This window comes from Miscanthus floridulus, chromosome 2, assembly GCF_019320115.1.
Source record: "Miscanthus floridulus cultivar M001 chromosome 2, ASM1932011v1, whole genome shotgun sequence".
Lineage (NCBI taxonomy): Eukaryota > Viridiplantae > Streptophyta > Magnoliopsida > Poales > Poaceae > Miscanthus > Miscanthus floridulus.
In genome coordinates this window covers 13,566,420-13,591,947 of record NC_089581.1, presented here as the reverse complement: position 1 = coordinate 13,591,947, position 25,528 = coordinate 13,566,420, and the positions used below count along the sequence as shown (strand labels likewise).

Genomic DNA, 25,528 nt, shown 5'->3' with positions numbered 1-25,528 from the left:
CGTAGACCAACTAAGCTCAAAAGATTCATCTCGTGATTTCCAACTAAACTATGCAATTAGTTATTTTTTTACCCACATTTAATGCTTCATGCAAACGTCCAAAAATTAATGTGATGGAGAGAGAATGAAAAAACTTGGAACTTTAAAGGGAACTAAACAAGACCTAGGAAAGCGAGTGCTCGTGAATTATGTGATCCAACTGCCGTTGAATTTCTCGATTTCCCATCCAATCGCCCGTGCTAACAAAAGAGCCTGGATTAAGCAACACGGAGAAAGTATCAAAACATATCACTATCTGATAGAATGATGAATATACCCTATATACACTATATATTATTTTTTAGAAAATACACTATATATTAATATAAAATGCAGAGATAAAATCTAACACTTGTATGGATAATTCGAAAAGGTTCACAGCGACAATAATACGGTGACCTAGCCGCCGGAAGAACTGGGTACGGAAGCTGCAGGGGGTCATGTGAGCTGGGGGAAAAAAAGTGTCACGAGGAGTAAAGACGGCCGATTTTTTAAAGCTCTGGAAAGGAAGTTTGGTGCTGTGATCCTCTGGAGCAGCATGATTTTTATATGGAGCTGTTTCTCTCTCCCCCCACCAGCAAGCAAAGGGAGCGGACAGATTCTCTCTCTCATGTCACGAAGAGTCACAGTCCCCCTCCGGACGGAGTCTTTCTACTACTGCCACCAAGGAAACACGGAGATAAATCAATCATGACACGAAAATCAGCTGATACTACTTTGTTTCAATTTCAATAAATACTAATGGAACAGCTTGGTTACCACGGCTGATCGATTATGATAATCATACTATTCGCTGGTACTGAAATTTAATTTATATTATAAAAAATAGTTCTGAATAAAATCAAACGAACGCGACGAATATAGTTAGTTCCGGAGGAGAACAAATTCTGATGGAGACAGCAGCAGGTGGGGGAGTTAAAACAAGTGTCTGTCTATTTTTTATTTCGATTTATTTATTCTGATGACGGAGGGTGTGTGTGGGGGCCAGTAGAGAGAGAGAAAGCGAGAGATGATGGGGATAAAAGTGGGCGAGGAGGACTGAGGAGGAAGGATCAGCAGAGTAGAGAGAGAATAATAAGACCAGATGTCAACAAATCTGCCTGTCCTTGCACGTAGTTAGAAGGTCGTTCCATTCCCTTCCTCAGAGGAGAGAGAAAGCAAGAGAGAGAGGGGGTGGCAGAGGCAGAGCACATAACCAAACAACACCCATCCAAAAACCCCAAAAGGAGGAAAAAAGGAGAGAGAAAACCACACAGTCGTTTGTTCAGACAAAACAAGAACAAGAACCCACCAGTACGCACTTCCTCCTCCCCTCTCTCTCTCCTCCTCCCTCCCTCTCTCCCTCCCTCCGCCAGTCCCGCCCCCCTGGCCCATCAGATCCAATTCCTTCCTCGACCCCCATCCCGGATCCGCCGCAATTCCTTCGTGCGTCGAGCTCGATTGCTCCCTGCCCGTGGAATTTGCTCCTTTTTTCCCGCAAGAATCCCACCTTGGCCGGCGACTTGGAGGGGGGACTTGCCAAGGTTGGGGGGCGCTCCTGCTGGGCGTAGCGGGGCCATGGGCGTGCTGTTGCCAGCTAGGCTGTTCGTGCGCCGGATGCTCAGGGTCGTCAGGCTCAATCCGCTGCAGCGCAGCGCCGCCAAGCGTCGATGAGGTGAAAATTTTACTCCGCTGGTTTCTTCTGTTAGCGCTCTAGCTCGGTTGTTGTGAAAAAGACGCAGCTTTTCTGCCTTTTTCTCTTCTTCTTTGAGCCGTCCAAGGTTCCGATTTTTTTTTCTTTTCTGGGAATTGGGTTTCTGCTGCAATCAGTTCATGTGTCAAATTGGGGTTCGATTGACGGCAGGAAGCCGATAATTAATTGCATCTAACCTTCGCAGCCTTTCGGTTTCCACGTTTGGTAATGATGATAGGGCGGTTGAGGGAACTGGTTCTTAGGATTTATCAAGCGCGTTCAACTGTCGGGGGTTGACTTGTCTTTCCTCCTTCAGTTCCTTCCTGTCTCGCGAGTTGACATCCAAACAGCTGTACATGCATATATTCTTTTTCGTTGTCTTGGGCCTTCTGTCCTGTTTCGTTTGATCTTCTGTATGTTTGCTTGATTATGGAAAGGGGTAGTGTGTTTCGATCTTGCATTCTTGTTTCTTAGATCTCTTACCTTACTCACTGCAGTGTCTTAATCATTTAATGGGCAGGTGATTTCTCGTGAACGCATTCAGCACGGCAAGTTACTATTGGCTGTTCGTCCAGTTGAGCAGGTCGAGCTATCCATTTAGCTCGACACAGTGAGGAACTGAAGATACGCATTGTGATTTGCTTGTCTTGCGTGGCTCTCAAACATCCTGCTGGTGTGCTGTGCTGTGAAGGTCACATAATCCACTTGGCTATATGCCGGGGTGGGTAATGTGAATCAGGGCTTGATAAATGCAGGCTTGTTAACTTGGTAATTAGTCAATGAAATCCAAATTCTTTAATGACTCCTTTTGTCCACTGTTAGCCTCATTTTGATATTTCGTTGCTCATTAGAGCATTGTTTTTAGATGGTAGCTGAACATCTTCCAACTGTTTATGTCATACGCCTAATGGGGCCTACAGGCCCATCTAGCCCGGACGCCAGCTGCAGCAGCGCCGCCGCCGCCGCAAGGGGCAGCAGCAGCGCCGACGCCTAGAGGGAGCCGCACAAGCACTTATCTCTCCTTCCCCTCTCCCTCCCTCCTGCACCGACCCTCTCCCTCTCCCTCTGCCCTAGCGCTGCCGCCCCTCTCCCTGCCCGTCGCCCTCACCTCCCTCAACCCTAGCCGCCGCCACCTAGGAGCCCCCCCCCTCCCTGCCGGGCTCTTACAATTTACATAATATATGTCTGCATTGTTGTTGTGCTGATGCCAGTAGAATTAACATTTAACAAGTAGTATCTGTTCATTAGTGAGTTCATGTTTTAGTGCCATTTGTAATTGGCAATTGAATTGCACTTGGAGTTAGACATCATGCTTGTAACTGAAATGTGCAAACTGCCACAATAAAGTTGTGATATCCAGCTGATTGAAAGTTTGTCTTTTCGTGCATATACTCTCAGTAATCATCATTAAATTTATCAGGAGTTGGTGTTCACTTGTAAGCTGCCAATTTCTTTGTTTCTTCTGTCAACCAATGAATAATGCATGCTTGTCTTTTTCCACAATTAGGACAATATTGCAGAATCTTTTCTGTGATCTATTTTATTTTATTTTATTTTTATTATTCAATTGAGGGTTTGATTCACTGGTCTCTTGCACAGTTTTGCAACAAGAATGGGGGCAAAAGTAGAAGGGGAAAGCTATATGCCTGGATATTATGCCACGGGGGATCTCAACGTGGAAGCAAATGGCAGGTGGTCTCCATACTATGAGGAGATGACATCAAATGGCCAGTTATGCAATGGCTTCACAACAAAACCAGCAAATGGTTATTCGGAATTTGACAAAGAAATACTCAAGCATCAAATGCTTGAACATGAAGCTGTGTTTAGACAACAGGTGAGTTTACACAAATTCTAAGCAACATAGCAAAACATATCATAATTAAATTTTCTTATCATTTGTTTTTTTTTCTTTCTGTCAAGCCTCACAACCCACTCGCTATCCAGGTGTATGAACTGCACCGAGTTTACAAAATACAGAAGGATATGATGAAACAACATCAAAGTAAAGAGGTATATTCATACCCAACTTTGGCAGTTGCATCACATACAAATTCTCCGTCACAAGTGCCACCAAACGGTGCAAAGATGATGTGGCAGATGCCAGTTCCTCCTGTGTCCACAACATACAGGAAAGCTGTTGGAGAGCATAATGATACAAACCAGTCCTCCATGAAGTTCCTTAGAGAAGGCAGTGTGCAGTCCTCTCCAAATGGATTTCTATCAAGTGATGCTGGTCCAAGAAGCAGGCAAGGCACTTTTGATCTTCAACTTCCTGCTGATCATTATATAGATGACGATGACACTTCAGATAACAAGCCCATAGATTTCCTTGGTTTGGCATCAGATACCAAACCCCGGAATGATGCTGAGCTTACATTAGTTAGTGCAGAAGGCTTGGGCAAGTTCAGTGATAATAGTTCATCCTCAGGTTTGCGGACTACAAATAATCTTGGAAGCCGGCAAGTTACTGACCTGAATGAATCAAATACTGGCTTCTATATGGGTAGAGCAAATGGATCAGTTTCCAGAGGCCTCCCACATACCCTCGAGAACTCGTGGCACCAACCAATATTGAAATCAAACACAACCAATTTCAGTTTCAGTAAAGAATACTCCAAAGAAAAGCACACAGATGAAGGTACAAGCTCAAATTTCTTTGACACAAGTGCAAAAATAACACACGAGGACAAATCATCAATCAATAAAGGTAACAATAAGGTTCACTTATAACACCTTTGTTTGTTTAGGCTGCAGAGTTCTTTCCATGGTCCAGTATATCTGTTAATACTTCATATCATAGTTACCTTACCATATTTGTCAGCTATGAGACAGTTTGCCGTAAAAACATATGTGTTTGCTGTGTATTTTGGGAGGAAAATTGGTTTACCTGTACTGTGACTCATACATTGTTGGTAACATGGTTAACGAATGCAATAACATGCAAACTGTATCTTTTTACTATTTACCTTAGTCATGCCAGTTCTTTTATTTGGTTCTGGGCATCCTTTTCTTCGTCCTTGCTGGAATCTACTGGATTGCAGCATGAACGTCCTCATGGGTCTTAGCTTATCTTTTCACTGCCAATGGTGGCCTGTGAGATGTGTACTGTCAAATCTGGAATATACTATGTTGCAGGCTTCTCTAGTCCGTATTTGGCTCCAATCTGTACTAGAACACATACTCATTTCTCTGTGGTCTACTGGTTTACCAAATCATATCACAGAATAGTTCTGTGTATTTTGTGTTTCAGTACTTTGTTCACTGAAATTTGTAATCCCTAGTTTCTTTCTCACCCGTTAATTAACTTGCCCCTCATGAAAGTGGGAGGAAAAAGTAAGACAACGGTAATGCTGAACTACAGCTTGTGTCTTTCCTTTTATGCATGGTGTGCTTGCGTAATTTTATGCTGTGAGATTAACTAGTTCTGTTGATCTTTTTTTATAGCTTTCACATTCTTCCACTGCACCTGTATTTTCAGTTATCTTAGTCCTATCTTATAATCGTTTTCTCTTTCTTCAACCCTTCAGGTAAACAAGTCAGCAGTATAACTTTTTTAGCACCCAGATATAATGATGCTGATCCTCCAAAATACTTCAAAGCTGCTGATGGGAGGCCTGCCAGTTATAACCAATTTCTTTACCAAGGTCAGAATAGTTCAGTTGGATGGATTGCACGAAGTCCTCTGGAACCTTCTGTTATCAATAATTTTGCTAGAGTTGACCGTCCACATCATTCGAATATGGGTAAATTTACTGTCCCCATCTCGATTCCTCAACTAGACAATCCTTCAATTGTCTCCCCAATGGGTTCTTGCACAGCAGATCCAAGGAGCAGCGTTATCAATAATCCTGCTTTAATTCCAAGATTCATTGGATCATCAGCTGTGAATTCATACACCAGTCTTAGTGCTGTGACGCAGAGCATTGGAACTTCAATGCCAAAGCTGAAAAATGTGGATAACTTAGATAAACGCTATCCTGGTTTTCCACTTGATTCATTTTCTGTGTCCCACTCACGACATCAGGTAGCAATTTCAAGTAACCTGGAGCAAAAGAACTCCGAGAAGTTGGAAGATTCAGATCAACAGTCCCATGGCAAGGGTATGAAGAACTTCAATTTGAATGAGACACTGTCAGATTGTCAGGAAGATGGTCTTGTAGAACAAGATGGGAGATGTGCTGCCAGTTTTCAGCATGGTAAAGATGGGGGGTCAGTATTCGGGATCTCTTGGCTCAAAAATAAAGCTTTGTCTGCTGATCCAACAGCTCTGGAGAAGCCAGGGAAGATTTTTGGCCATTCATTTGGAACTACAATGGAGCTGAAAAATACTAAAGACCAGAACGAACCAGCCGTGACTATTCGAAATTTGTCAGATTCTGCTTCGACATCTCTTGGCTGTGGAATTAAGAAGGATGGGCCTTCAGAAGACATTGTCACTGGAACTCTTCTTGTTTGTAATAAAGCCCAAGTGGGTGCTACAAGTTTACCTCTTTCATGCCAGAAACATGTGCCTAAAGATGGACAAGCTGCTGAAGGAGTCATCAAGAAAAGTGACGCCCCCATCAGGAATTTCATCGATCTCAATGATGATGTACCAAACGATGACAATTCTGAGGAATCAGTAGTGTCACATGAATGCCAGGTGGAACCTTCACGGAACAACCATCCTAAACGAGCATTTGTTATTGATTTAGAGGTGCCGGCTTGTGAGGAGGATGCTGCATGGGATTTTGATCAAGAATGCGCACAGCCTAAACTCGATGCATACCAGGAAGTTGATGACAGATCTGATACATCTGCTCTAGCTGCAGCTGAGAACATCGTGGCGTTGGCAAGGAATATGCCAACAGCTGCAGAGGCATCTGATGATATGTTGCAGTGGTTTGCAGATCTCGCAGTATCAAACATCAATGACCTTGCTGAGCAAGTTGAACTCCAAGCTTGTACCAATGATTCCAGTAACGACGAGTCTGATTCATTTGAATCCTTGACACTGAAGCTGGAAGAGACCAAGATTGAGGAGTACTGGAGCAGGCCATTGGAACCTGAAATCACAACCGATGAACAAACAGTTTCAACTGCTCACCTCCTCACCAAGCCCAGAAGGGGCCAGCAAAGGAGACGACGGCAGAAGCGAGATTTCCAGAAAGATATCTTGCCTGGCCTTTCGTCACTTTCCCGGCCTGAAATCGTAGAGGACGTCCAATTGCTCGAGGGGTTAGTCCAGGCTTCTGGTGGATCCTGGGAGTCAAGTTTAACTAGGCGAGGACGTTATGGTGGGCGGACTAGAGGTAGGAAACCTCGGAAAACTGTAGTGACTGTAATTGTAGAAGAGGAGGAGGTCGAGGTTAGCCCACCGCCGAAACCTGCTGGCACTGGGGACTTAGAAGCTGATGATAGGGGTATGATTGGATGGGGCAGAACAACAAGGCGGTGTCGCAGAACGAGATGTCCGTCAGGTAACAACATGGCTGCTGCGTCTTGAGAGAGGGTATTGCCAGCAAGCATTGGACTTGATTAGGTACTGGGTGGTTCCGAATTGTTATAGAGACTCCGATGGATGGACATGGACTGGTATAAGGTGATCACAGTCATGAGTGTACATTCTCTGTCGGCCTATTGGCCTCACCCCAACTTTCATGCTTTTGGGTCGAAACATGGTTTACGCTCTTATAATAAGTTCCGTAAATTAGCTGGTAAAGACATTTCTGCGACAGCATTGTATTAAGCTGTCTCAGGTTACGAGGTCCGGTATAAATTCATTGTGAGAAAAACTGCAATGCCTGTAAACCACCTTGATCTCTGAAGAATAGCTCATCACATGTGCAACAAAGGGTGTGAATGAGTCTCGGAGTCTGTATTCTTTTTGTAGCTGTATATATGCTCTGCCTAATTGGCTAGTATTCAGCATGCGAAATGCTAATTTAGTTTTATTTAGCCACCCTGCAGAATCCGTGGTTCTTGCCCATGTCGCGTCCCAGTGTTTCTGTTCCCTTTCGACCAGTATATGGCAAATGTTGTAATTGTTTAAATATTTGCCAATCTCGATCGAGGGCCTGTTTCGTCTAAACTTGAAGTGGTTTAAAGTTAGCTCTAAACTTTAGCCCACCGGATATTAGACCTTAAAACTGAGCTAAGGATTATAATTCAGAACTACTGGTACCTTAAAATTAATCTCATGGCTAATTATTTTGAAAAACACGGTAACTTTTTTTTTTTGAGAGGAAGGTAGACTCTTATTAATTCATAATGTTTTGAGGTACATGCAAAATTTCTGGACGGTGGCGCGATCTGGAGATAAGGAAAACACGGCAACTAATCATTGGTACCGGAGGCCCGGAACTACTGGGCGTAATCCGCTTCAATACTCGGCCCACGATGCAACGGGAGATAAAGTTTTCCCCGTTCGAATTTCGGAGCCCTCCACTCCACGGTTCTGCAGTTCGCACTACACTGCCAGCTCCCAGCTTGCCGAGGGGTCGCGCCGCGCTCGAGACCCGTCGATGGCGAGGCGGAGCCTGGCGGGCGACGCAACCGCAGGCGCCGCATCCCGGGTTCGGTTCGCGCCCACCTCCAACAACCTGCTCGTCTCCTCATGGGATTCGGTGAGAGCTCCCTCCCCGCCTCGCGGTTCCTTGCGGCTTAGGCATCCTCTCCTTGCCACTTCTGGTTGGGTCGAGTTTGAGGGAGATGGGAACAGTTCTAAAATTTATTTGAGGTTGCGGGGTTGTATCTTCAGTAAATCGCCCGGGGTTAGCTCATTTCGGATTCCAATTTGGGCGCGCTCAGGTCGATTTGAAATTTGGGGGGAGATCGTTAGCGGTGTCTGATAGGGTTTTCCGTCCGATTCGTCGCAGGGGCTGCGGCTGTACGATGCCGACGAGGGCACGCTCCGGGTCAACGCGGAGTCGGAGGCGGCACTCCTCGACTGCTGCTTCGAGGATGAGTCTTCAGCGTTTGCTTGCGGCTCCGATGGATCTGTGAGAAGGTAAATTTAAAAAGGGTTGCAATTCGTTTCTGGATTGTATCTTGAAGTCGCATGCCCTTGTAGCATTTCCATTTACTGTCTCTGGCTGCATGATAGCAGGAGTGCGAGTATGCTTTTTGTACTGATAGCCAAGTTCCACATTGTAATTCTGTGCATTACTGATGCAAATAATATATGTATTTTGATTGACGTGGTTACAATTAAGCAAAGGTCTACCAGTTGCAATCTGTTAAGAACTAATCACAAATCTACAGTTTGACCTTCGGTTGCTTTCTTGAGATGACATTTAATGCTAATGCATGACAGTGCAAATAAGGTATGGTAGTTCCATTTATCCTTGTTTTGTTTGCATATTTGCATTCATGGCATTATTTCAGTGTGACATTTATAGGATAAACAATAATAGTACTTTTATATGTGGCAACCTGCTGATTTACTCCACTAGCAGTCTAGCACTACTATATGTGCAACTGCAACTACATTGAATTAGAGAAGATTGTTGTGCCTGCTGCTACTGCTGATTTACTCTATCAAGTACAGTCACATTCTCCATGTTAACTTAGTTTAACTTCCTTTTTAAAAAAATCCTTTTAAGAAACATTTAGTTTAACTGGAACCGTATACCATGCCCATTACGTTACGTGCAACATTGTCAGGTACGATTTCCACTCAGGTTCGCAGGATACAGTGGGGCACCATGAAGATGTGCTTGCCTGCATTGAGTTCTCTTTGATGACTGGTAAGGAAGATAGTAAACAATCTTATATCTTGATGATTTTGTGTTTGATTCCCTGGTAGTTCTCTGCAGCACCAAATAGCTCTATAGAACTGTATGTACATGTTCTCATCACCTGGTTCTGAAGTATTTGTATTGACCTGATGTTTTGTTTGCACAAAATATTTTATTGTACTCAATTTGAACACCAATGTTGTATCTGAGCCACCTCAAATGAGTTCACTGAAATGAACTGGATATATTGTTTAGGTGCTATAGCTTTAAGTTTATATTGCCTTCTATTGATATTAGTACAGAATAGCTAAGGTTGGTTGCTGTGGGCTGTGGCAGCCGACATATTACAGCCCAAAACTAGTTTGACTAACTTAGCAGCTAAGCAAATATGTGTAGCGGAAACAAGAAGTATACTAACACAAGCTTTATTTTGTAGTGCCACATTTAGAAAGGATTTTTTTTTTCATTCTTGAATCTTTATATGTAATATCACAACTGTCAAAGTTTATGTTTACTATTAGTATTGTGTTATATGTTTTTCAGGTCAGGTTATGACCGGCAGCCTGGACAAGAAGCTAATGCTTTGGGATTTAAAAACAAGAAATGTAAGCCCGAGTGGCACTATAATCTTAGATTCAGATGTGGCATCACTTTCTATATGCGGCATGTATATATTAGCTGCAGTTGCGAGAAATGTTTATTTTTATGACATGAGGAATCTAACAACACCAGTAAATGAAAAAGACTGTCCTCTGGAATATCCAATTCGATGCCTTCATGCTTCTCCAGAATGGAATGGTATATGGCCCCCTACCCCACCCACCACTATCTTCTTTTAATATTTCTCTGTTGTGTTTCTTCAAAGTAAGGTCTTGAGTCTGTCTTCATGAAAGCACTCACAAGAATCACTAAATTTTTGCAATATGTCATTTAACCAAGAATCACTAAATTTTTGCAATATGTCGTTTAACCTTTGTTGTTTAGCAAAAACGAGTGCATAGTTGATCATTTTGGGATCTTGTATGAGTAAATTGTTGGGTTTTAATCCTTACCTTCCAATGTTTAACAAGTGACACCGTAAAAAATCTGCACTCTTCATTCAGCCATAGATTTTAGATCCAGGTTTGACACCGTATTAAAGTCATTAATGTTCAGTCTTTGTTACTGTTCTTTTTTCTTAGCTTATGTTGCTGGCTCTGTGGATGGAGCTGTGGCATTGAAGTATCTTGATCGTGGAACCGACAGAGATTTGGGGTTAGTATTGATACTTTCTTCCATCTCTTTAGGTTATTATTATTATTATTATTATTATTATTTTTCCGTATCTTCCTATATAGGGTCCCTTAAAGGTAAGTTAAGAGTGTTAGTGGACACAGCGGTTAGTAGGCGTGTAAATATCTTATGCGTCCAAGAGACTAAATGAAACAGGCAGAAGGTAAAGGAGGTGGACAATACCGGCTTCAAGGTCTGGTACACAGGGACAACTTCAAATAAAAATGGAGTACCAGTTTTGATTGATAAGAGCCTCTAGGATGGTGTGGTGGAGGTAAGAAGGCAAAGGGATAGGATCATCTTAGTTAAACTTGTCATTAGTGATATGGTCTTAAACGTAATTAGTGCATATGCCCCCCAAGTAGGCCATGATGAGAGTGCTAAACGACTTTTCTGGGAAGACTTAGATCGCTTGGTTAGAACTGTCCCTCGTAGCGAGAAGCTCTTTATAGGAGGTGATCTTAAGGGCCATGTAGGTACATCAAGTGCAGGTTTTGAAGCGGTTCATGGGGGTTTCAGATATGGTAGTAGGAACCAGGAGGGAGAGGAAGTCTTAGACTTCGCCATAGCTTTTGATTTGATGATAGCTAACACTTTCTTCCGTAAGAGAGTCTCATTTACTGATCTTTAGTAGCGGCCAATACTCTAGTCAAATCGTCTTTGTCCTTACAAGGAGGGATAAACGAACATGCGTGGACTATAAGATGATACCTGGAGAATGTGTGGTCGCTCAACACAAGCTGGTGGTGGCTGACTTCCGCTTTCTGGTGCAAGCTCGTGGGAATAAACAAGCTAGGGTTGCTAGAACGAAGTGGTGGAAATTAGAAGGGGAGGCATCAAAGGTCTTTAAGGAAAAGGTCATTGAAGATGGTCCTTGAAATGATGAAGGCGATGCAAACAACATGTGGGAGAAGATGGCAACATGCGTTCGGAAGGTTGCTTTAGAGGTGTTTGGAGTGACCAAAGGGAGCGGATGCGGCTCGAAAGACACTTGGTGGTGGAATGAAGATGTGCAAAAGGCTATTAAGGAAAAGAAGAAGTGCTATAAGCGCTTGTATCATGACAGGTGTGCAAACAACATAGAGAAGTATAAGGTGACAAAGAAGTCTGCAAAACGAGCGGTGAGTGAGGCAAAGGGGCGGGCCTATGAGGACCTTTACCGACGTTTGAGTACGAAGGAATGAGAGAAGGATATTTATAGAATGACTAGGGCTCGCGATAGAAAGACAAGGGACTTCAACCAAGTCAAGTGTATAAAGGATGAGAGGGAGCAGCTATTGGTGAAGGAGGATGAGATCAGACCTAGATGGCAAGTGTATTTTGATATATTGTTCAATGGTGAGAACGAGAACACCATCGTTTAGCTGGACGACTCGTTTGATGACACTAACAGACGCTTTCTGCGGAGAAATCAAGAATCGGAGGTTAGAGAAGCCTTGAAAAGGATGAAAGGGGGCAAAGCGATGGTTCCTGATGGTATCTTAATCAAGGTGTGGAGATGTCTCGGGGATATAGCTATAGTATGGCTAACCAAGATGTTCAACAATATCTTTTGATCGAACAAGATGCCTGAGGAGTGAAGAAGAAGCATATTGGTACCAATCTATAAGAACAAGGGAGATATCCAAAGTTGTACTAATTATCGGGAAATTAGGTTGATGAGCCACACTATGAAGTTATGGGAGAGAGTCATCGAGCAGCGCCTGCGAGGAACGACGCAGATATCAACAAATCAATTTGGTTTCATGCCCGAAAGGTCAACCACAGAAGCAATCTTCTTAATAAGACAGGTTATGGAGCGGTTTAGAGACCAGAAGAAGGACCTCCACTTGGATTTCATTGACTTGGAGAAGGCTTATGACAAGATACTAAGAAATGTTATGTGGTGGTCTTTGGATAAACATAAAGTCCCATCAAAGTACGTGACCCTCATCAAGGACATGTACAACAATGTTGTGACTAGTATTTGAACAAACGATGGTAACGCAGATTACTTCCTGATTAAAATTGGACTTCATCAAGTGTCAACCTTAAGCCCGTATCTATTTGCTTTGGTAATGGATGAGGTTACCAGGAACATACAAGGGGATATCCCTTGGTGTATGTTGTTCGCTGATGATGTAGTGTTAGTGGACGAAAGCCAGGCGGGAGTAAATAAGAAACTAGAGTTATGGTAACAGACCCTTGAGTCTAAAGGTTTTAGATTGAATAGAACTAAAACCGAATACATGATATGTGACTTTGACGGAGTTGTACAGGAGGAGGGAGATGTGAGTTTGGAAGATCAAGTAGTGCCTAAGAAGGATACCTTTCGGTATCGGGGATCGATGCTACAGAGGGATGGAGATATTGATGCGGACGTTAGCCATAGAATTAAAGTAGGGTGGATCAAGTGGCGACAAGCTTCTGGCATTCTCTGTGACAAGAGGGTACCACAAAAGCTAAAAGGCAAGTTCTATAGAACGGTGATTAGACCGACCATGTTGTATGGAGCAAAATGTTGGCCTACAAATATTCGACATGTTCAACAACTGAGTGTTGCAAAAATGTGTATGTTGCGATGGATTTGCGGTCACACAAGAATGGACCGAGTTCGGAACGATGATATACGTGATCTCCTAGAGGTAGCACCAATTGAAGAAAAATTTGTCCAAAGGAGACCTCCAGAGGGACCGGTGCATTGTGGAGTCGTAAGCCAAGCTAATAATATGAGAAGAGGTAGAGGAAGACCGAAATTGACATTGGGGGAGGCAATAAAAAGAGATTTGAAAGCTTGGGATATACCTAGAGATCTATGTTTGAATAGGAGTACTTGGAAAGCCGCTATTGAAGTGCCTGAACCGTGAGTTGGGGCTCTTGGTTGGTTTCAACTCTAGCCTACCCCAACTTGCTTGGGACTGAAAGGCTACGTTGTTGTTGTTGTGTCTTCCTATATATAATGATTAAAGACAGGGTATGGAAAGCTACCATGTTATGGAAGAAAAAAATTCTTATATATTGAAGCGATATATAAATTGCAGTTAGCATTTTAAGTATATTTTCTCATATATCCTATCATTTCTTATTAACCTGGTGAATTGTCTTATTTTTGCATTCATGTAAAACCTTTTCATACCTATAGTTGATTTCTATCCATATGTTTTGTAAAAGGACCAATCAGAACCAATATAAGCTATAGCCTCAAATTTGGACATCTTAGAGGTAGAGGGAACAAAGTAAGTCCCTGGAGTAAGTAAATAGGCATCAAAGTGCAAATGATCCTTTGTAATTCACTGGGATACCTGTGTTCTTGCAGATACGCATTTCGTTGTCATCCAAAATCCAGAAATGGAAGATCGAATCTGGTCCCTGTAAATTGCATCGCAGTTCATCCCTGGTAAGCTTTGTGTAAAGAAGTTCTATAGCTTTCTCAAAGTAAAGATAAATTCATATGTTTCTTGTCACCAGCAAGAAAACCTTTGTTACTGGAGATGATGAAGGATGCACTATTGCCTGGGATGCTCATTCGAAAAAGAAGCTGACTGAGGTGATATCAAGTTTTTCTTGAAAATATACATTTATTTCTCAATCTAAAAGAAGTTTTTGTGAGTGGTACTTAGATAGATCATTTGAGTGAGACAACTCTACTCTCTACCCATATTCTCGCCTGCTAAATCATGTGTTGTATACTCTCCTTTTTCATATTGATTATTTTGTACCTTCCAAAAAATACTATTACTATCTGTCCCACAGATTCAGTGGCAAAAGTTATTTCTTAGTAAGAAAAGGATGAAGCGCAACAACATTGACTCCCCACACCCAAGTCTTTTCTCCTTGCGCTAACGTTTTCTTTTTGCACTCATTTAATTATTCACAAGTGCACTTTTTTGTTCTTTGATTTAGTGACTTAAAAATAGCAGTGTTTACTATCACAGCTTCCAACCTATTTGGGCAGTGTGGCGTCAATGGCATACAACCATAATGGCCAACTTCTGGGGGTTGCGTCAAACTATTTTTTAGAAGTGGATAAAGAGTGAGTGGCTTCTAAACTTACAAGATGTTATTAATTTTATTCATTACCATCAGATTTATCTTGAATGTTGTAAAAAAGGCCACAAACCAACATAATCTATCCATGCTCACACTTGAATTGTAGACAACTCCAGTAGGGGTGCCTTTGAGCTATCTGCTATTTAAATACCTAAATAGGCGCTTTAACACAAGAGTCACTTTTTCTTGCCACATGCAGGATATACTGCGCTCTTATTTTGTTGTCTTCAAGTCTAAGAATAGCACACCCCATTAGCCATTGCTTTCTCTTCTCCCTAAGCACCCATTCTTTTGTAAGCATCTCGCCTTCTACGTTGGGGTATGTGGTAGTATGACAGTGCAAGGGTAAATTAATAATAACCGTTTCTGAAAGAGTGATATCCTTCAATTGTTTGGCGAATCGTTGGCTTCAATTAAGTCATGGAATGCACAGAGGAGTTTTGTTTCTCGCTTCTGCAGCAGATTTTTGCATCCTAACTTAAAGCATTATATGTCTTCATCTCAAAGAAATCACCGAGCGTGTCTGATAATCATTTCATTTACTTCCACGTTTTCTTTGGCCAGGGCGAGCGACCACCACCAGATATTCATTGAAACTGAGGACTTCAAAGGCAAGTCCCGTGTGGGATAGAGCCTTCTAACAAAAAATGTTCTGTTGTATTCTTTGTCTAACATACATATTCAAGGTCACGAAGACGTGACAGCATGTTGTATTATGTTGTATGGCTAAGCATTTTTTTTTTTGGAAAAATATAGTATGGCTAAGCATTAGTTAGTCTAGCTAGTCTGAGACCGTTGTGTGTTGTATCTCTTTGAGCTTTTTGAACCTGTATTGCTGTGCTGTTACCGCAGCCATCCCTGTTACGTTAGTAAACTGTCATTTGCTTTCAATAGAACCTGCGATGATCTCCTTTTCTTTTTTCTTAAAAAAACTTTACTCCCTCGATTCTAATTATAGTTCACTTCAGTTTTGTATGAGTCATACTTTTCTTTGATCAAGTATTCAGAAAGATTATAGTTCACTTCAGTTTTGTATAAGTCATAGTTTTCTTTGATCAGATATATTTGCATATACAAGTTCAATGAACTATTATATCTCATGAATAATTTAATGAAAATAATTCATTGCTGTAGATGGTTGTGTATTTTTCCTCAAAACTTTGTCAAAGTTAGAAACATTTTGACTTAGAATAAAACTAAAAGTGACTTATATTTTGAAACGGACAGGTATAAATTAGTTGTTTTGGCCTCTTCACTGTTTTAATTTTGTACTCGACAAGTGTTTGGATGGTGGGTGACGTTATCTTGGAGCTTGAGCTAGCGAGCTTTTTGGCTTGCTTTCTCAAAAGATATTAAAGCTTGCTTTCTCAGGCGAGAGATCCTGGTTCACCTGGGCTGGTAAGGTAAGGATCTATTTGGTTTGAACCTGGGCAAGACATGAATCCCAGACGTCCAATTTTAGAGGCTTAAGGCTGAGATTGCTGCTGGCTGGGCTAGCCCTAAGTCTTGCTTGCACCGGCGAGGCAAGGCAAGCTAGCCAAGAAACCAAACATGCCCTTAGACTTACGCTAGAGTGTTTTTTTTAACGAACATGCTAGAGATTATGGTTTCGCTAAAATATTAGGAGTCGAAGCTAAGCTATGAATTATGATTCTTGTGCTGAATCATAGCAAAAAAAGATGGCCGGTAGCAGGAGTGCCATGAAAGGAATATTGCTCATTTGCTCTTTGGAAGATGTTGCCTTTGTCTGGAGTAAGCTCTGTTCGCTTGGCTGATAAATTATGACTAAAAGTACTATTGACTAATTTGTTGTGAGAGAAAAATACTGTTCGTTGGTTAAAAAAATATAGCTTATAAGCCAAATAAACAGGGCGTTTGTCGTGTTTCGGACCCCCGGTGCAGTGGGCATCCGGCAGATGTTTGGCCCGGGCGTGCGGCAAACTGCTGTTTTCAACGATGAAAATTCCTGGCCGTGACATTGCCTCGTCGCATGTGGAAGGGATTGGATTGTTCTCAGGCCTTGTTTACTTCCAAAAACTTTTCTCAAAAAATGCTATAGTACTCGTCACATTAAATCTTGCGATACGTGCATGGAGCATTAAATGTAGACAAAAAAAAAAAACTAATTGCACAGTTTAGTTGGAAATCACGAGACAAATGTTTTGAGCCTAATTAGTCCATGATTAAATACTAATTGCCAAATAAAAACGAAAGCGCTACAGTAATCAAATTTCTAAATTTCACCCAACTAAACAAAGCCTCAGTTGTGTTTGTGTAGGTTGCATAGGGAATGGATTGGATTATCTGAGCTTTGTTGCTCTCTTTATATAAAGGATTATGTTCCTCTGAATCTCTTATTTACACAAATTTATGATATTGCCTTGTGAAACTTGTGATTAGCTACTTATTTTCTGGCTGATAAGTGCGGCCACAAGAAGACTCACAAGTCACAACTCATGTACAGAATCAGATATTCGCATGCTTCTCCTATACGCAATCTCACAGAAGATAATGGGCGGCTTCTCAGTGCCGCCAAAAGCCGGTGGTGCACCTAGTTTGCGAAATAAAATTTTTTAGATATCACATCAGATATTTTGGAGATATTGGAAGGGTTTTCGGATACTAATAAAAAAATTAATTACATAGCTCGCCTGAAAATTGTGAGACAAATTTATTAAGCCTAATTAATCCATCATTAGCGTATGCTAGTTACTGTAGCACTTATGGCTAATCATGGACTAATTAGTCTTAAAACATTCGTCTCGTGATTTCTAACCAAACTGTGTAATTAATTTTTTTCGTCTATATTTAATACTCCATACATGTGTCGCAAGATTCGATGTGATAGTTTGGGGTGGAAATTTTTGAACTAAACCAGGCCCAAATTTCGGGAGGGCCGGAAGTGTCCAAGTCAAGAAACGTGCCGCCAGACGTCAACGGCCCGCGCAGCCACGCCAGCGTCGCCGCATATATTACTCGCGTGCTGCGCCCGTGCGGAACCCTAGTCAGCCGCTGCGTCGCCCCCGTCTCCCACCTTCCTTCGCGCGGCGCTTTACTCGGTGAGCGTCTGCCCTCGCTGTCCTCCTCCTCTCTCTCTGTCCCCCTCGATCTAATCCGGTGAGCTGGTAACCGGTTCTGATGTGTGTGAGATTCTGTTTTTGGTGGCAAGGGCTTCGGTCGGCCTTGGGAGATGTCGGACTCCGAGGAACACCACTTCGAGTCGAAGGCCGACGCCGGTGCGTCAAAGACTTATCCGCAGCAAGCCGGCACTGTCCGCAAGAACGCTACATCGTCATCAAGAACCGTCCGTGCAAGGTACAGATCCTGCTTCTCGCCTTCCCCTTAAGTCCTTGTTACTGTCGTCAGATTCAGTACATTCCGGAGATGCTCCGTTTCAGCGATGTGCTGCTCTGCTTTTGTTGCTAATTGGTAACGCAATAGCTTGCTGTTTTGTGCCTTCAGTGTGCTGGTTGTATTGGGGGATGTGTCGTTGCACTGGATATCTGATTGATGGTGCCAGTCAGTAATTGGTCAAGTTCCGTGGTCTGGTGTTATCTGTTGTGTGAGCCTTTGAGTTGTGATGCAGTAGGCCTGTTGATTTTATTTTTCTACTTTTGTGTGTGCTTATTATTCTTGTTCTCTTGCCGTTAAACTGTGGTAGTAGCAGGTCAGTTTATTTCAAGCACCAAAACAGTGGTGGCTCGTTACTAATTTCCAACCCGTTTTCTACCACGTCCTTAAATTTGAATTTCATTTGTCTTTTGCGGACTATGCCATGTGATTCCTTAAACCATTCATGTTCTGAGATCCCAGCTTCTATTGCGATGTCCTTTCTGTGCCCACTCTGCATCAAAAGGTTTAGTACTACTTTTTTTTTTAAATCTTGGCTACCAATTGCTTGCATTTGTGTGTATCATATTATTATATAGGATTTGTATTCTGTTGTTATGATGGTTCGGATGATTATGTTGCCCTTGGCTCCATTGTAATTGATATTCCTTGGGTTTGACTAAGTTTATAGAAAATATTATTAACATTTATGACTCCAATTAGGTATACTATGAAAATATAATTCATGGTGAATCTAATGGTAATTATTGGGTATCATAACTAATATTATTTTTCATATATATTTGGTCAAAACTGAGATAGATTGACTTGGTAGAAAGTTATAATTTTATCCTTTTTGGGACGGGAGGAGTACTCACATACCGTTTCTATCATTATACTTCATTTCTGACTTGCCATGCTATATATGTTCTGTTGATGTCATTCACATGCTCATGTAGGTGAATTGTGAGCTTGTAATTCTGTCTTGATCATTGGTTGGTGTTGACTAGTCTTTTGGTGACTTAATTCTTGATAATTAATCAGAGTTGCTGCTCGATATCCCATTCGCATTTACTTGAATGTTGTAGAATCTGGACTTAAGGTCTTTATTGCAGGTTGTTGAGGTTTCCACTTCCAAGACACAGGGAAGCATGGGCATGCCAAATGTCACTTTGTGGCCATTGACATTTTCAATGGAAAGAAGCTTGAGGATATTGTGCCCTCATCGCATAACTGTGATGTAAGTGTAAACCATTGTTTGTTCAGTTCTTACAATGTAATGTGTTTGATCATCTTTTATTGTACCATGTAGATTCCCCATGTCGACCTTACTGACTACCAGCTGATTGACATATCTGAGGATGGATTTGTATGCTTCTTTTGACTCTTCTAGTCACTGATGAAAATCTGCTCGTATTGATTTCTTAACTCTGTACATGGTCAACACGTAATGCAGGTCAGCCTGCTGACTGAAAGTGGAGGCACCAAGGATGATCTTAAGGTCCCTACTGATGAAACTCTGCTTACCCAGGTTAGAGCTCTGAATCATATTTGGTTGTCAGCAGGAGCCTCTTGGCAAACTGTTTTTCTGGTCACTTACTCCCTTGCTTTGCTAAGCACAGATTAAAGATGGATTTAATGAGGGGAAGGATCTGATCGTCACGGTGATGTCTGCTATGGGTGAGGAGCAGATTTGTGCTCTGAAGGATATCGGCCCCAAGAACTAGAGCTGAGCTGCATTGCTTCTGCACTGGTTATTTATCTTGTCGTCTATTTACTTGGGAGGTGGTTGAGTTGATATATAAACGTTTTGATTTAGGGTAACATGAGACTTCCGTACTGTTGCTTTGTCTTTTATGCACAGTGATGTCGACGTACCTTGCTATCTATATTGTTCCTTTGAACAAAGGAGTTTTGTTCTCAGCGTTTGTAATGAGTAGGCTATTCGGGCTTTTGTGCTGTCCATTTTTTCCAGATAACTTTTGGGAGCGATTAAACTCTTAGGTCTCTTGGGCAATCTGTTGCTGGGCTCACTACACTGTGTGTTAACCTGTTGGGGATGCCAATGGCCATGTTCACGTTCCCATCTGTGGCCCGTACGATTTTGAGACAATTACCGGCCATTATAAAAGATGCCACTTCTTCCTCAGCCACCGGTATCCATCGCTTCAATTTTTCTCACCTCTACATGTCACTGCCGCTAACTTCAGGGGCAACGGCAGCAAACATAGGCGCGAAATGTCTCTTTTGCCCCTCTTACAAGTGGGTCCCATATGTCAGTCTTCTTCCTCGCTCCATGGCCATGGAAGCCAGCCCACTCTTGCTCGATGTCCACCATCAATGCTCAGCTTCCACCGCAGCCGTCGCGTTCTGGCGCAGCACGACGAGCTCCTCACGCTCGATGCCCTCCTGTCCCACGTCGCTGACCGCCTCCAGGCGCTCGCGGCGCACGCCACCTCGAGCTCCCCGCTCCTCTCCCTCATCCCGTTCTTCTCCAAGCTCCTCGACACCGCCTTCCACGGCGTGCTCGCGCTCGGTCCTGTCTTCGCCGCACTGGCCAGGCCCCCCGCCGACCGCCTGGTCGCCGAGCTCCCTCACGCTCGCCTCGCACAGGGGCGCGCACCGCGTGGCGCTTGCTGCTGCGTTCTGCCTCCTCGCTGCTGCAAGAGCGCCTCCTTGTCCTGCGCGCAACGATGTCGGCGAGCCTGTCGAGCGCGTGCGCGGAGAACGGCAGGTCCTGCGTAGCCCAGGCGGTGGGCTCCGGAGCACCTCGGTTCTTCTCCGGTGAGCAACCTCCATGGCCGACGAGCCTTTTATTTCTCCCCTCCACTCCCGCGCCACCATGGCCCCTTGGCCTAGCGCCGCCGCGGGCGGGCCGCACCCGCGCCCCCACACACCCCACCCCGCGCGAACCCCGCGTCCCGCACGCTCCCTGTAGGCAGCGCTCGGGTGGCCGCCGGCGCATCATGCTGGCACCGCTCGGGCAGCCGTGTAGGTAGTCGCGGGGCACCGTCGCATGGACCCACGCCGCGCCGTGTGCCGCTAGCGTTCAGCCGCCCGCCTGGCCTAGCTCCCTTCCCCTCTGGACATCGAGCAACAGTGTAGCTAGCTGGCTTCCAGGGCTATGGAGGAAGAAGAAGGCGGACGCGTGGGGCCCACCTGTAAGAGGGGCAAAAGGGACACTTCGTGCTTCTGTTAGCTGCTGTTGCTCCAAAGGTTGACAGCAGTGGCGTGTAGGGGTCCAAAAAATTTAAAGCAACGATAGAGAAGGAACATGCAACATGTTCGCTTGCTCGTATACGATCATGAATATAGATGGCCAACGGGCCGGCTCAACCCGGCAACAACGGGCTCATGCTAGGCACGACCCAATAGGGCACGGCACGGAAGGGCCCATCGGGTCACCGGGCCGTGCCGCACCAGTCCATCGTGCCTGGCCGATGGCTCAGGCATGGCCTGTCGGGCCAGTTTCCGTGCCGGGCCGGCCCGATGAGCCCGGCCTTTTTAGCAGGTCGGGCCGCCCCGAGGCCCATAAATGCGATAGAGAGGAGGGGGAGGCGAGGAGTGGAGGTGGCGGCGGCCGCCGGCGAGCTTTCCCCGGGTCGCTTGATGCCGGATCTGGCGAAGTAGCTAGAGGAGGAGGCGAGTTCGGCGAAGTAGCGGCCGGGTCGAGGTCGCTCCGCTTGAAGCCACTGCAGGGGGACGCAGAGGAGGTGGCTAGACGCGCGGGGGGTCGTGGAGGAGGCGGTCGTTGCCGTGCTCGACATCGACGCTATGGTTGAGGGACGGGGAGGAGCCGCGGAGGAGCGGGGTTCGCGCCGTGGAGGGGATGGAGGCCGCTCCACTCGAAGCCGTGCGGGGGGCGCGGAGGAGGCGGCCAGAGCCAGACGCGCGAGGGGCCGTGGAGGCGGCGGCTGTAACACCCTAGGTGTTTGGCTCCCACAAAATTGCATTTCATTTCATAAACATGTGGATCATCTATCTCATCATGCCATTGTTATTAAAACATGTATATGCAACATTCTCAATTATGTTTGTTTCATACTTGATTGCTTGTGAATGGTAGTTAGTGCAACATGTGAATGCAACATGAGTTTCTCATACCTTGAAACATGGCAACATGGTAGTGTAATATGACAAGTTTAAAATTGCAACAAAGTCATGAAACATGTGAAATATGGATTTGCAACATTAGGGTAATTTGAGTGTTTTGTTGTTTTATCACATGTGATACTTAGAAGTTGGTGTAGCACTTGTGTAGAGTGGTTAATTATGGTCTAATACACCTTAACTACACTTAGGGTAATTGATGGGACATTGTTCATGTGGACCAAAATGACTAAATTGCCCTCTAGGTGGAGGTTTGACTTTAGGATGACCTATAGAGTGACTCTGTTTGACTGATTAAAAAGTCCAACCTAGAGACCTTGCATGGATGGGCACCCTTTACCAAAGTTGTAGCCAATTTATCAAGGAACAAAAGTCTCAATATGACCCTCTCATGAAAATGGCTAGAACATGCTCAAACAGGGCCCACAAGTCAGGTTTCCCTGCTGATTTCAGACTTAGAAAAAATTTTCAGTCAAGTCCTGACTTACAGTTTCATGAGCCCCTCTTTGAGACCTTGTATCTCCCAACCCAGACCGAATTAGTCCAAGCCCAATTTACAATATTGTAGTACTATTGTAGCTATACAAATTTGCTATTACTACCTACCGCTAACTCGGGCTAGATTACGAGCTATGAGGCGATGAAAAGGCGCTGTTAGTCGTGCCACCAGACCCCGATTCAGTTCGTTTCAGAAAATGTTCAGTGAACGTCATGGCCGACCGGTTCAGAGACTGGCCACCGTGTGGTGTGCATGCCCAGCTAGCACCTCCACGTCGCGCGCCTGTGCTCCCAGGTGAAAGCCAAGCCAACGCCTCGCTCACTCCCTCTTCCTCTCGCCATTTCCCTCTCTGTCATCCTCCTCCAAGCGAGCGCGGTGACCGGGAAGACCATGACCGCCGCCGAGCCAAATCACCTAACCGAGCGCCATTGTCCGATTCCCCTGAACCACAGCACCACCGTGAGCCTCTCCACGTCCTCGACCTCACCGAAACCTTGTCCTCGCCTCAGGTAGGGCTCACCGTGAAGGCGGCTCCACCGGGTCGCCATGTCCGCTGCCGGTCGAGCTCGCACGTGGCTGTGCCGCTCGAGCCTCTTACTGCCCCCTCTTTCCCTTGCTTTAGGTCCAGTTAGTGATGCTAATGCTCGTAGGGTAGACCATTAGGGCCGTGATGCCGTCGGCTCGCCGGAGCTGGCCAACTCGTGGCCGTGTGCCGCCATGGCCGCCGCCATTCCCCCTAGCCACCGTAATTGCTGCAATTAATGGTACCCGTAGGTGCGCACGGGTGAGGTGAACACGCTGGTACCCATGGCCTCGCCGGAGCTGCCACCGGCGGCGAGCTACCGCCGTCGCTCTTCTTCCCTCCCCTGTTTTCTCTCTAACTAGCGGGGCCCGCTTGTCAGCAGCCGCGCGCGGGCGGGAGCCGACCATGGGCCGCGCGCGTGAGTGGGCCACGCCGTGTTTCTGGGCTACACTGGCGTGTGCGGGCACGCGCGTCGTGGGCCATAGTGGTTTTCCGGGCCGGCCTAGTAGTTGGTTAGGGTTTCCAAATTTGTTTTGTTTTATTCTTTTTCACAGATTTGGGTACAGATTCAAAAATGTATATCTCTTGGTTGGTAGATCTAAATGATGCGATTCCAATTTTGTTGAGTTCCTGGTAATGTCTAATTTATATTAAAAATATAATTTATGCCATGTTCTGTTATGAAAAATAGAGTTGCTAATTATCTCTTTTAATCATGTGGGAAATAGGGGTAATTATATATTTTTCTGTGTAGCTCCAAATGGCATAAAATTTTTATGGTGTACTGCTCATATCATAAATAGCTTGTAGTTAAATTTTCATACACTTTGGACACTGTATGTAGGAGTTATGTAATTCTCTTGTTTGCATGGATGGATCTTGTGTGAATTTTCATATTTTTCTATAGATCCAGTAAAGGTAAAATTTGGTGAGTGCTATTCTTATGCTAGAATGATACTAGAAAAAATGTTAAATCTATTGCTTGACACTTTTCAATAGGGTTTCCTAATTATGCTAGAAATAGACCTGCCATCTGTTATTTTTGATACAGCAAGTTCTGCTTGTCCAATTGCTTTGAAATTTTTATGGTAGTCTATGTGAAGCATGAGGTAGCTACTGTAATTTTTGTAGATTTTTCTGTATAGTTTTACTATATGTTGCTTTAATCACCTAATTAACTAAATAAATTAGAAAAGGACATTAAATAATTTATTTAGAAGTTGGCACTATACTTTCTGATGTTCCTCTGGTATGCACAACAAGTTGGTAAACTTGGTTTAGTCCAATTATGCTTTTGCATCATCACTAAATATTTAATTTAGTAAACCTGCCATTTCTGGACAGATTCTATGTTTACTTGAATTCGATTTGGTTAACATAAGAATCATGTTTTGATGTTTATAAATGATTTGTAGAGAATTTCATAAGCTTTTCCAGAATGTCCTCTTACAAGTCATTTGAATTTGTAGAACTCTTGTTGTGATTGAATTAAGGAACTGCTCGTTTGCATATGAAATCTTAACTGTTGATTTAAGTATGCCTTTACTATTCCTAAGCTTGTGGTAATGTTTCTAGGTGTTAGGCCTTTAACTGAAGATAAGCATCTTTATCTTAGGTTATGCAAGTTAGGTAAGTTGATCTTGTTCTTCGAGTTAAGTTAGATACATGTTTTAAAGTGATTCGAATAGAGCTATTCTTAATCGGTAAACGAGTGTCCAGTGATGTTTTCATTAAATACTTACTGTTATCCATTCATCATGAGCATCATGTCATTCCTTACGCATCCATGATATTTATCTTGTGCATCTACATGCAATAGGTGTACCGGAAGGAGTGACACTGCTAGAATTCGAGGAACCGAGCGGGGAGCAGCAGCAGCCAACACCGGAGGTTCAGGAGGTGCAGCCCTCAGGAGAAGTGCCAGACGAGGTCGCTGTTGAGTGCCCGGATCACCGTCCGTGCAACTTTATGAAAGACAAGCCCCGGAGCATATTAAGCCTCTTAATTTCTGAAATGCAATTAAAGTATTATTGTTACATATATATATATTGTTGCATTAAGTTTAGGTGTTGTATGCAAACACTTGCTGCATTAGTTATCAAATCCTTATCCAGATATTGATACCCTGAATCCTATGTAGCTTAGGCTCGTGTAGTGCTTAGCCCTGCTTAAATGCGGTAGAAGTCAAGTGATTTCCTGTCACCTGCGAGCTATAGGGATATACATATGGCACGGTTGGCTATATTTGCTATCGTGGAAAAGAACCTGTCTTAATTTGAATTGAAGACCGGGTGGAGGCTTGCCGGTTTGTAGTGACTCCATCTATGTCGCTT

General features: G+C 43.9%; 2 protein-coding genes and 1 pseudogene across 6 annotated transcripts; all 3 read left to right on the top strand.

Annotated features, from left to right (window-relative positions):
* Positions 1 to 1,109: 1,109 nt before the first annotated feature.
* On the top strand, positions 1,110 to 7,547 carry LOC136517399 (uncharacterized). Of its 3 annotated transcripts, XM_066510964.1 has the most exons (5): positions 1,110 to 1,693; positions 2,232 to 2,479; positions 3,311 to 3,548; positions 3,635 to 4,421; positions 5,242 to 7,547. In XM_066510964.1, the coding sequence occupies exons 3-5, from the start codon at positions 3,324 to 3,326 to the stop codon at positions 7,197 to 7,199; spliced, it is 2,970 nt and encodes a 989-aa protein (XP_066367061.1). In that variant the 5' UTR covers positions 1,110 to 1,693; positions 2,232 to 2,479; positions 3,311 to 3,323; the 3' UTR covers positions 7,200 to 7,547. The 3 variants fall into 3 exon arrangements, with proteins under 3 accessions (XP_066367061.1, XP_066367067.1, XP_066367055.1); XM_066510970.1 differs by lacking the exon at positions 2,232 to 2,479 and having other exon boundaries at positions 3,659 to 4,421; XM_066510958.1 differs by lacking the exon at positions 2,232 to 2,479.
* A 233-nt stretch (positions 7,548 to 7,780) lies between these two features.
* Positions 7,781 to 15,629, top strand: LOC136517461 (mitotic checkpoint protein BUB3.3-like). Of its 3 annotated transcripts, XM_066511025.1 has the most exons (9): positions 7,781 to 8,319; positions 8,572 to 8,702; positions 9,359 to 9,441; positions 9,976 to 10,230; positions 10,614 to 10,686; positions 14,000 to 14,080; positions 14,152 to 14,230; positions 14,619 to 14,716; positions 15,298 to 15,629. In XM_066511025.1, exons 1-9 carry the CDS (start codon positions 7,978 to 7,980, stop codon positions 15,362 to 15,364), a joined length of 1,209 nt encoding a protein of 402 aa, XP_066367122.1. In that variant the 5' UTR covers positions 7,781 to 7,977; the 3' UTR covers positions 15,365 to 15,629. The 3 variants fall into 3 exon arrangements, with proteins under 3 accessions (XP_066367122.1, XP_066367129.1, XP_066367136.1); XM_066511032.1 differs by lacking the exon at positions 14,619 to 14,716; XM_066511039.1 differs by lacking the exons at positions 14,000 to 14,080; positions 14,152 to 14,230; positions 14,619 to 14,716; positions 15,298 to 15,629 and adding an exon at positions 10,861 to 11,178.
* A 2,294-nt stretch (positions 15,630 to 17,923) lies between these two features.
* On the top strand, positions 17,924 to 20,072 carry LOC136517519 (eukaryotic translation initiation factor 5A-like; annotated as a pseudogene).
* Positions 20,073 to 25,528: the final 5,456 nt, after the last annotated feature.

Coding starts and splice junctions, on each gene's coding strand:
- LOC136517461 (XM_066511025.1), top strand. CDS start 7,978: ATGCAAAATTTCTGGACGGTGGCGCGATCTGGAGATAAGGAAAACACG. Junction 9,442..9,975: donor TGAGTTCTCTTTGATGACTG/GTAAGGAAGATA, acceptor TATGTTTTTCAG/GTCAGGTTATGACCGGCAGC. Junction 14,081..14,151: donor TGCATCGCAGTTCATCCCTG/GTAAGCTTTGTG, acceptor TCTTGTCACCAG/CAAGAAAACCTTTGTTACTG.
- LOC136517399 (XM_066510958.1), top strand. Junction 3,549..3,634: donor AAGCTGTGTTTAGACAACAG/GTGAGTTTACAC, acceptor CTTTCTGTCAAG/CCTCACAACCCACTCGCTAT. Junction 4,422..5,241: donor CAAATCATCAATCAATAAAG/GTAACAATAAGG, acceptor TCAACCCTTCAG/GTAAACAAGTCAGCAGTATA.